Source organism: Antrostomus carolinensis, unplaced genomic scaffold (assembly GCF_000700745.2).
Source record: "Antrostomus carolinensis isolate BGI_N321 unplaced genomic scaffold, ASM70074v2 scaffold28205, whole genome shotgun sequence".
Taxonomy (NCBI): Eukaryota; Metazoa; Chordata; class Aves; order Caprimulgiformes; family Caprimulgidae; genus Antrostomus; species Antrostomus carolinensis.
The window spans coordinates 538-11,280 of record NW_010314792.1 but is presented as its reverse complement, the minus strand read 5'-3'; the positions used below and the strand labels follow the sequence as shown (position 1 = coordinate 11,280).

Genomic DNA, 10,743 nt, shown 5'->3' with positions numbered 1-10,743 from the left:
AAAATCTGGAATATTTCTGTGTGAAAAGCAAATGATGAACTGGCTGGAGGCAGACCGTGAGACTGCACCCTTGACTTCATGCCCTTCCAATCTCCATTCCCCTCCAGCTTTCTGCACCCGCCTCGATGCGTGCGTGTCCTGAGTTAAAGCAGTTTTGGCAGGACAGCCAAGTCCTGCAGCCCGAGTGCTTGCTGTGGGAGGAAGGCAGCGTGCAACTTGAAGGGTGTTAAGGAAACTATAGGAAGATTAGGAAATGAGTGATGAGTTTTGATAACTGGAGGAAGCAGGTCATGTCCTGCTTCGAACGAGGTCTGCTTGGAGGTATGAAAGCAGCCTTTGCCACGGTCAAGAATCAGTCGATCTCGTCGGCGCTCTCCGCTCTGGCTGAGGATGCTCTGGGCTGGCAGGATGAGGCTGGGGACCTTTGGGATTTTGCTAATGCTTGTCCATGCATCAGCAGCCTGTGAGTTTGAGCCCTTCCCTTACAGCGTCACGGGGATCGTCTGCAGGATGACAAAGCCCGCGGCGTTGCTGTGTAAGTGTCTGCTGTACCGGGCTGCGTTTCCCCCCTCTCCATCAGGAGAAGTTAGTGATAGATCAGCCAAGTGAGGGGGTTTCTTGCTTCTGTGGCTCTTGTGGAAACTGTTTATCTAGTACGATGTATTAATCTCTGCCTGGGAGCACAGGTCAAAGCACCTGAAGTGACCAGGCACAGCTTCTCAAAGGAGCCAGAAAACGGTCCCCAACCCAACTTTGGGTCCTTAGCGCAAAGGTTTAGCAATGTTTCTTGTTGGGGGCTGGTGCGATGGGAAGAGATAGAGCAAATGTATGTTTGATTTTTCACCTCACTGCACCCTCATCTCTTGGGGTTGGTGTGCAAAAGGGGAGAAACACGGTTTCTCTGCTGCTGGGGGTTTATTTGCAAAGGCTTTGGGGCTTTGCAGGTAGGGGAAGAATACTAGTGCTTCTGCAAAGGGTGGGAACAGGTCTGCCCCATTCCCTGAAAGTTGTGGTACATGCAGAGAAGGATACTGGGCCAAACTAACAGAGGGTGTTTCTGTAAGAAAAAAATCCTGTACAAGCATGTGCCTGAGGCCGAGCCTGAAATGGGCTGGATAACGTTAAGAAAATGGGTGCAGAAACTTTGATCTCAGAAGTTTTCCTTTGGAGGCCTAACAGCTGACTGCAATACAAGCAAGCAGCAACAGAGCAAAACACTGGGGTAAAGTCAACAGCCTGTGCAGTGTAAGGACAAGCACAGCCTCGACCCTTCCAAAAACTGCCCCTAAGGTGCAGGTGAGGTGTGGGAAAGCTGGGCTTGATCCCCTGGGAATGGTCTCACTGGTGACTGTCGAGCAGCCCCCATGCTTCTGTCCCCAGCTACCTTCAGCTGTTAAAGTTAGGGATTTTAAAATTATTTTTATTTTTTAATTTACTCTGAAGCTACTTCTAGGGGTTCCTTAATCTAACAGAAATGCCTTGGGTAAAACTCTTCTGTAGTGCTCTTGAATCCAGGGTGCAGACCCAACTTTGTAGCCAGGAGAGATTGCAGTTTGGTTTCTTTGCCCTTTTCTTTCACCAACAGTGAACCAGGAAACAGCGCAGGTCATTCAAGCGGCATTCAGAAATGCCAAATTCCCGAATATCACCGGGGAAAGGTCCATGCGGCTCCTCGGCAAGGTGGCTTACGGGCTGACCAAGTGAGTGTCTCTGTGTCTCTGTGCCAGGGGAGGTGTGGGCTGACGGAGAGGAACAGAAACTGGCCTTGGAGGGAGCTTTAATCCAGCAATGCCCGGTGAAAGCAAAGGTCTTGACCAGGCAGACACATTTTCTCATCTATGCCTTGCAGACAATTTGTACAGTAAAGTTCAGGCTGCTGATTTATTATTTAAGAGCTTTTCCAACTCGGTGGACAGACAGCGAGGCAGAGCGTAGAGCCAACGGGGATGGGGAGGCCTGTCCCTGTGGGCTGGAGCTCCTGGAGCCCATCACTGACAGATGGTGCCCGTGGCACTGCCACTCACATTGAGTGACAGTGGGGACCCAGCTGGGGGCTGCCAGAGCCACTCTTGTCAGCAGGATGTCACTTGGCCACACTTTTGTGACAAACAAGGCTGGGTTTCACTGTATTACTAACTTTTATTTGGGGACAACAAATGCAACGGTGCAAATGCAGGACACTGTCCTGCTGTGACAGTGGTGACACAGAGCACTGCAATAAAAACAAGAGTTGTTTTTGCAGCATGTTGCTCTGCGTTTCCTGTTTAAAGCATTTCCCCCGCCTCATATCCAAACACTGCAGGGAGGAGCAGCGCACCGAGGCTCAGTGAAAGCACTGTTGTCCTTGTGTGCGGCCCCTGTGATTTGCAAAAGCTCCTGAGTCCAGAGTTGGCACAGGCTCCTTCGAGACCCCATGTCCTCAGAAGCAAACCTGTCTTGTCTCGTCATAGAAAACAGCCTCCGGGGCTTGTGACAAACCCTGTTTCTGTTGTTTCTAGCATCCAGGTCAATGACTTGTCCATAGAGCAGAGCGAGGTGGAGCTCAAGGAGAATGATGCTATTTACATTGCCATTAAAAATGTGACGGCCTTCTTCAAAGGGACCTTGACCTATGGCTACGCAGGGGCCTGGTTGTAAGTACCTGGGGGCTGGCTGCTTCCAAGCACCACGGCCCCAGCTCCTGCTGCTGCCTGCAGACGGGACTGGCCCACGGCACGAGTAGATATAGAGGGGCTGTGCTCCTCTGGCTCTCTAGCCATGGCAGCATTGCTTACTGCCTGAGCGAGGCAAAATTTTATATACCCGCAGTGCTGCTTAGCCCCTTCACTGCTCCCCTCGTCTTGCTTTCTGCCTTTCCGTCCTCACTGTCACCCCTTGCATGAGGAGACAAGATGGCCAACGTGTGCAAGTTGTCTTCTTCACTCCCCTTTGTTGCTCTATAAAATTTGAATGGGAAAAAAAGGGGCTTGATGCTCCTGTTGGCCTAAGTGCTGCTAAGTCAGTGGTTTGCAGTGATTTAAAGTATTTGTGATGGGCTGCCATGGGCTGGGTTTTGGACACCGCAGTGCAAGGACCAATGTGAGAGGTGTTATAAAACATGTCCATGGCTGACGTGTGGTCAGGGAGAAGCTGCTCCCAGCTTGTGTTGCTAAATGTCCTCTTTTCTGCTGTTACAGTTTGCAGCTTTTTCATTCAGTTGATTTTGAAATCGAGTCTTCCATTGACCTCCAGATAAACATTAAACTGAGTAAGTAAGAGCTGGGTATCGGTAGCTGTGGGGGGTCTTTGTGCACGTCCTTCCTCCAGAGCAGCAGGGCAGACCGGGTGGTGGGCAGTGAGCCCCAGCTGGCTCTGCTCACCTCTGTGGGGATCAAACAGCATCTGGAGGCTGGAAGTGGGTCTCTGCCACCCTGTGCACGCAGGATAGGAGACAACATGGCCCTCATAGTTTTAACAGATCAAGCAGAGGAAGCTGGTATGAATAATTTCAGCAAAGTAATGCTGACATACACCAGAAGCAAGTGAAGAATGGTCTGGCCTTCTGGACCGTCTTTAGGACCAGCCTTTCATCTCCTGCTCTTCAGGATGACTTTGAAAAAACAAGAGGATGTTTCAAAACAGTGAGCCAAAGGAGGGCTTTGGTGCAGGAGGTTTGAACATCCCTATAGTCCACTTTTTTGGCTGTCTCCAGGTCAGGCTCAATGTATGTTCTGGGAAACAAAGCCTCTTCCTCAGGAGGGTCGACAGACTTAGACTAGAAAGGGACAGAAGCAAACTACACTCCTCCACCTCCCATAAGGGATGAGAGGGACATGGGTTATTAAGGGTGCCTCAAAATACATTTTCCTAATAAGCTCCCAGGGGGAGAGCAGCACAAAGCTCTCAAGGACAGTATATTGCAATGATATGACTTCATTCCCTCCCAGCTCTTGTTTGTGGGTTGCACATACTGCCCAGGCTCTCCTGGGTGATGTTAAGGGACACCCCAGTCCCTGACTATAAGAGATAACGAGGTGGGTGGGTATCCAAATGAAGGCAAATATGCTCAGCTGGAGCTGTGAGCAGAAACCCTTCATCTAGGTGTAAGGTAGCCCCATCTACCCTGACCTTGTAGGGTCATGAGTCTTTTGGAAACATCCCCTGGGAGGTGTGGGGAACTCTAGCTGCCCCCTGCAGTGATGCCCTGCTCCAGTTCTGCAGTGTCTGCAAAGTGCACTTGTCCTCCTTCTCTTGGTGGCAAATTAGCTGGGTTTTTATTTTTTCTTTTCATCCCATGCAGTGTGCCAGAAGGACCAAGTGGCTGCCGATGCCTCAGACTGCTACCTGAGTTTCCACAAACTGATACTTCACCTCCAAGGAGAAAAGGAGTGAGTTTGTCCCCCTTCAAAACTGGGGTTCCCTTGCCCAGCCACTGGTCCCTATGTGCTTCAGCACGAGCATCACCCAGGATGGGGACCGCTGGGTGGTCCTTGACTGTGCTCCCTGTCTTGCACAGGCCAGGCTGGCTGAAGCAGCTCTTCACGGATTTCATCTCCTTCACTTTGAAGCTTGTTCTCAAGAGCGAGGTAAGATCAGCCACTGCCTGTGGACAGAGGAAAGGCTGGTTTGTATGTTACACCCTCCTCTGCTCACATATGCCCATAAGGTAATAGCAATTTTAGTGCTTGCGAAAAATAAGCCAAATAAATGGAATCCACAAAAAAACTCAGCTTGGATGAGGTGGGAGGTTGTGCTGACACTGGGATCTCTGCTGGTGCCAGACTCTGACCAGCAGCCCCCAGATCTCACCATGAGGCCCAGCTCTGCTCCATAACTAAAAATTCTACCCTTTGTCTTCAGTTTTTCCCCTCTTTTCCTCTTGTAGGTGTGCAATGAAATCAATTTTCTTGCCCAGGTGCTGGCAAATTTTGTACATGATTTAGCAGGTAAACATCTTTGTTTCTTCTGCTTTCTTTTTTTTTGCATGCAACTTTTAACGTTCGAGCCCCAGCAGGGCAGTAGCCACAGCCATCAAAAAAGTCCTTTGAAAATGTGTATGGGATCTCAAGCCCCCAGACAACAGCAAAATAAACCTTAACAATGTTATGCTTTGAATTTTCTGTATCATGTTGATTTTTAAGGGTGACTGCACTGGTTGAAAGACATGTTTCAGTTCATGAGGTGTTCCTCCTTGACTATGTAATGACCAGAGGTGCAGGATAGCTGCAGAAGGACTGATGTTAGCTAGAACAGGAGCATGCGTTGGTGTATTTGGGCTGAGATATTGCAGCATCTGTATCTGCCTCTGAAGATTTTCCCGTGGTTCCCAGTCCCAAATACCTGAGAAAAGGAGCAGAACATAAAACTAAGAGTGATTACCTCTGTTTTACAGTGGGGAAACTGAGTCAGTGAGGAGTAGCAGCAGAATCAGCACTAGCACCCAAAGAAGTGGGACCCCCAGTCCCATCCCCATGTTCTTTTATAACTCCCAGTCACCCTCTGCAGCAAGTCCTAAAATCAACTGTCTTGCATGCTCTGCTTAAGCTCATATTTCTGGTGTGAGCTTTTTGTGTTTTCTTCCTGCAGCAAATTTTGTCCAGGATGAGGATATCAGTGTTGATATCTCCCTTGCATCAGTTCCTTTAATAAAAGCAAATTACCTAGAATCACATCACAAGGTAAAGTAACCGGGGCTGCTCAGAGACCAAAGTTTTTCTGGCAGTGGTATTCGCTGGAGGGCTGGGAGGGGCTGGTCCCTTTGCCACCCTGCAGTGCTGTGGCTCTGCAGCCAAAGGAGCTGATCCCAGCCTTTCGCCCAGCTGAGCATCTTCCTCTCCACTCTGAATTCAGCCAGCCAGACCTTTGCCTTGCAATGAAAATGCAGGTATTGATGTTTTGTCCTGTCTCCCTGCTGCCTGTCATGGCCAACACACTTGTTTTTCCTTTAAAGGGCCTTGTCCTGTACAAGAACTACTCTGATGTGTTCAGCGACTCTGTTTTCTCCCCGTTGCTGCTGACCGAGTCCCGAATGCTCTACTTCTGGCTGTCCGAACACATCCTCAACTCTCTGGCTTCAGCAGCTTTCTTAGATAAGCGCCTGATGTTGACCATCAAAGGGGAGAAGTTGCAGGTGACTTTTTCAGGAGTGGTTCCCTCCTTACCTCCTACATCATCTTTTGGGGAGAGAGTAAAAAAATTATCTAAATTATGTTTTTTGATGAGAGCTAGTTTCTATAGAAGGTAGTAATCTATAACCTGTCACTACATGTGATCCTGGTCAGAAATTGGTACCTTCTTAGCAAGCATGCTCTACCAGGCAGTGTTATCCCTCAGAGCACTAGCATCAGCTAATAGAACACTTGTCTTCTGACTTATAAAGTGACATGATTTTCTGTTTCTGTGGCAGTACTGAAGTAGAAAGGGGGTGAACTGAGGAGGAACTCAGCCGTGCCTCTGAACTGGCCACAAACCACACACACCAGTGCTCTGGCCCATCCAGCCTGGATCAGGGCTAACCATAAGCTCCTCTTTCATTTTTTACAATCTGTTTCTGCTTTGTTTCTGAAGGCGCTGTTTGAAATGGAAGACACAGACGCGCAGCGGAAGGCAGTGCAGATGGTAACTGCATTTTATGTCAAACGAGGAACTTTTCAAATTGATTTTGTTGCATTGTAATCTCATGTCTTTCCCTCAGCAACTCAAGAATCTTGGGTGGGGCTGATGGGGAAAACCAGGGACTGATGGAGAAACCCTTGTGCTTTGCAAGGAGGATTTCTCCACCCTCCGTGCTGGCACAGCTTCCCTGAAACCCAGCTGAGTTATTTGGCTTGTCTGAAGTGGAGGAGGAACTGGGGACTACAAAGGAGATGCAGCTGTGTGGCAAGTTGACATGAAATTGGGATGTGGTATGGAAAAAAGCCTGATTCTTCTGTTGCTCCTTATTTGATCAGATTTTTCAAGGTGCCTCCTACAATGACTCTATGGCCAAGGTGTGGAGTCTTGCCCAACCCCAAATCTCTCTTCAGCCTGAAGGGACAGTCGTGAAGTCCTTGGTAGCAGTGGAGGTCAGCATCTTTCCCCTGGGAGAAGAGCCTCTGATGGTTCTGTACATGGAGAAGGTCAGTTCTTGCTTCTCCTGACAGTGAAGACCTTGGGACAGACTCTGTCCTGAGTCTGGACCACTCCTGGTGCTCAGGGACAGTAATGATGGGGGAGCCCATTGGGAAGGGGGTGGTGGCTACACCATGGGAGCTGGAGAAGGCATGTCAATTCCTTTTAACACTCCCATCTATTCCCCTGACATCTGAGGCTGGGAATGATGATAGTGACTGCACTGGCTCACGGAATCACAGACTCAATACTTCACAGGCTCAACACTTCCTCTATTAGACCAGCCCACCACTGGTGTGCGAGGTGGTAAATGCAGCACTGGGAAACTGATGAGCCCCCATTAAACCTGTATTGGACACAGTGAAATTCCTTTAGCTGAGGTATTTTAGGAGAGAATGAAGGCACCATGGGAATGTATTTATTTTGAAATCCCTTCATTCCCAAATTCTAGCCTTGGCCCCCCACTTAGAGGATGGTTGTCTCTGAAATGAAGATACAGCTCTGAAGAATGCAAAGCTCAAAATATAATCTTTTCCACTATGTGTGCCTGTACAAAAGTTACACCGTGTTTTGCCTCAAACTGCTTTATACTGAATCTAAGGGGGTAATGCCAACAGCCTTGCTGTCACGAGTAACATCACAAGAAAGCAGTATGTTTGTCCAGCTTTGTAATTATGGGCTGGCATGGACATGAAACGCTGCACAAAAGCAAATCACTGCCTGAGATTAGATCAGACTATTTTTAAAGGGTTAAACTATAATCTCCTGTGAGGCTGGAATAGAGAATAGTTCCCTCCTGCCCTCTGCAAGTATCCCACGTTAGCAGGGTGTGACGGGGAAATATGCACGGCAGTTTTTTTTTGCTCTAGGTGATCTCTTGAAATGAATTTCTGGTAGGACTGCAGAAGCACTCAACTAGAGGTGGTCCCTAAAATTGTGGCTCTCAGGATGTGATCTGCTCCTGGCCTGCCAGACCCTGGTTGTGACCTGCAACTGGATCACAAAATGCTCCTTTTAACAAAAGTTTGCATACAAGTAAAACAAGAAAATGAGCCTAAATGGCCAGAATTCAGAGACTGCTTTCTTTTTTTAATTTGGTTATAAATGCAAACACTATGATAAGGCTACTTTTGGTAGCCCTGGCTACCCTTGATCTGGCCTCTCTACATCCAGTCTGATGATCTTTCACATTGAGACAGACGGTCCAACACCCCACGGAACCATTTCCTTCCTTATGCAGGATTTGGTTCACAAAATGGCAAAAGCATCAGTCCTGTGGATGAGCCAGTCTAGAGCCCCACAGGCTGAGGCTGTGGGCATTGGGGGGGAGTTTGGTGCATTCAAATGGAGAAGTCAAATGCTGACCTCCTATAGTAATATCTAGAGGTAAAGCCAGAAGTATGTTGAACTCTGGGTCGTAGAAAGTAAACCAGTATTTCCAAATGCATCTCCCTGCTGTAAGGCAAGATGAGCTACATCTCAACTCTGCCATTCATCTCTGTGCAGGAAATCATGGTCACTATCCAAGCTGCCTATGCAGAAAAGAAACTCATTTTGCACCCTTTGGACTCCAGGTCAGTACTGTGGTCTCTTCTGAGTTTCATTGCCCTTTTAGCCCATTTTCTTTCAAGAGCTGCACAAAAAGAGAATCTGTGCAGCCCTTAGTGACCTTTTTCCTGCTTTTTCCTTCCCTTCAGGATAGAGTTTAAAGTATTTAAATGCACAGCTGATCCAAGTGGGGTAAGTCCTAAGCAAGCGTTCTCTAGGCCATTTGTGGCTAAATGATGTCTTTAAAATATTTTTGTATGAATCTTCTGGCTTTCAGAATGACCCATCCATAAGAAACTTCCTGCAGACAATGATCTCAGTCGTTGGGATCCCAGAAGTGATTTCAAGTGAGTTTTCCCCCTGGGGAAGTGACAACTTACTCTGTAGAGCATCTAATGTCAGATCTCCTAAGCATAAGCACTGAAAAAAATACATCAATAACTCTGACAGCTCTGTCAGTAACCACATTACTGATGCAAATTTCTGTTGGACCTATTTGGGGAATGGGGAACCCTTTGTAAATGGTTGGGACAAAGGAAAAGTGAGGTTTCCATGAGGTTGAAGGTTGTGGAGTGTTGGGGCACAATTAGTTTTTGGCAAGAGGCAGACAAGGTTGCAGTACATGATGAGCAGCAAGCCAGGCCAGCCGTACCCGTAACTGTATGGGTTTACTGATCCCACAGGGATTGAACCAGCTTTGACTTCACTGATGAACAGTAAAGGGCTTCATCTATTTGAGATCAGAAATCCCGAGATCATCACAAGAAAGGTAAGCAGAGCTCAGACATACCTGACTCTGACAGCCCTTCTTGGGGGTGTAGCATAAACTAACAATGCTTTTCTTTTTTCTCCTCCCTTTTTAGGGATATGTAATTGTACAACTTGACTTTAGCTTCCCGAATCATTTGCTTCTTGATTTTCTTGAGAAAAGGCTATAGAGCTGATCTCTTCATACAGGACTATAAGAGCTTGTGTACAAACAGAAAGATTGTGAATAAACCCATTAAAAGATGACCTGATTTAAATCAACTTTGGTTGGATTTTCTTTCCTTTTCCAGAGAAATGCTCCAGTTTAATTGCAACTGTACTTCCATAGAGCCTTTCCTCTGTACGGATCTTTAAGTCTATTCCTCTATGCATGCTCTTTTCCAGGAATTTTAAAGGACTTGTGTGCTTAGGAATTGGACTCTTGAGTGCATGGGCTCTGGGTTAGCACTCATGGGAGGCAGCAGAAAAGGGCTTTGCCCATTTTTGGGCATCTCTGTTATATTTTGGAAATGTGGCACCTTTTGTGCTGATCCTGGTTTTTCGTTTCTACCATGAGCCAAGAGGATCCTGATTTTGACAGACTTCAGCAACTCAAATGACATTGCCAAAATCCAAGTAAGCTCAGAACCAGTTATGCAAAAAGAGCTGGATATGGGTGAAGAAAGAAAATGGGATGTGAATTTGCAGTGCAGTAACACAGATCTCATGCACTGGGTGCTACTCTGTAGACTCTGTGTAGAGCTTTAGACAAATTGTTATGGCCATGTTATTGAGACAGTGGGTGCAAACTTCAGAAAAGCAATAGAAATTATATGGAAGCCAAAGAGACTAAAAGAGAAAGTGTAAGTGTCTAGTCAGACAGCAGGTTCCTGTTTGTTCCTACTACAGTGCAATAATTTATCTGAAGTGGGTCAGTTATTTTCCTGTACCAATTCAGGCTTCCCTTTTTTTGTCCTTTCACTTGGGCAAGATCTCAGGGGACAAATCTAAAACTGTAATGATGATCACATTAACAAAGGCTGAGGATTATATTCTTCTTCCATACAGAGCCATATTAAAGCCAGGGCTTCCACAAAGAGCCCTGTGAGGCTGGTTCTGACACAGACCTGGCTTCTCAGGCTCCCTAGGCATGGTGGTTGCTCCCTCCACATTGCCATGGATGTCCTTCCTCCCTGGGGACTGAGCCAGGTCTCTCTGACCTGCTTCTCTCCCACTCTCAGAGCCAGAGGCCACTAAACTCCCCCAGCACTTCCTTGCTCCATGTGACTGTTGGGTTTAACATCTCTTCAGTGTCCATGGTGCCAAGGCTGGTGGAGGAGAAGGCTGGGGCTCATGGAG

General features: G+C 47.4%; 1 protein-coding gene across 2 annotated transcripts; it reads left to right on the top strand.

The window, feature by feature from the left end:
* Positions 1 to 323: 323 nt before the first annotated feature.
* Positions 324 to 9,575, top strand: CETP (cholesteryl ester transfer protein). 2 transcript variants are annotated; one of them, XM_010167770.1, is made up of 16 exons: positions 324 to 535; positions 1,586 to 1,700; positions 2,499 to 2,633; positions 3,177 to 3,247; positions 4,280 to 4,367; positions 4,496 to 4,565; positions 4,865 to 4,925; positions 5,566 to 5,657; positions 5,930 to 6,109; positions 6,547 to 6,597; positions 6,930 to 7,097; positions 8,596 to 8,663; positions 8,787 to 8,829; positions 8,915 to 8,984; positions 9,321 to 9,406; positions 9,501 to 9,575. In XM_010167770.1, the coding sequence occupies exons 1-16, from the start codon at positions 391 to 393 to the stop codon at positions 9,573 to 9,575; spliced, it is 1,518 nt and encodes a 505-aa protein (XP_010166072.1). In that variant the 5' UTR covers positions 324 to 390. The 2 variants fall into 2 exon arrangements, 1 of the variants encoding a protein (XP_010166072.1); XR_003766199.1 differs by lacking the exon at positions 9,501 to 9,575 and having other exon boundaries at positions 374 to 535; positions 8,596 to 8,667.
* The last annotated feature ends 1,168 nt before the right edge of the window (positions 9,576 to 10,743 follow it).

Excerpts from the sequence above, each read along its gene's own strand:
- CETP (XM_010167770.1), top strand. The coding sequence starts at position 391 with ATGCTCTGGGCTGGCAGGATGAGGCTGGGGACCTTTGGGATTTTGCTA. Across the intron at positions 536-1,585 it reads AAAGCCCGCGGCGTTGCTGT|TGAACCAGGAAACAGCGCAG; the intron begins GTAAGTGTCTGC and ends TTTCACCAACAG. Across the intron at positions 4,926-5,565 it reads TTTTGTACATGATTTAGCAG|CAAATTTTGTCCAGGATGAG; the intron begins GTAAACATCTTT and ends TTCTTCCTGCAG.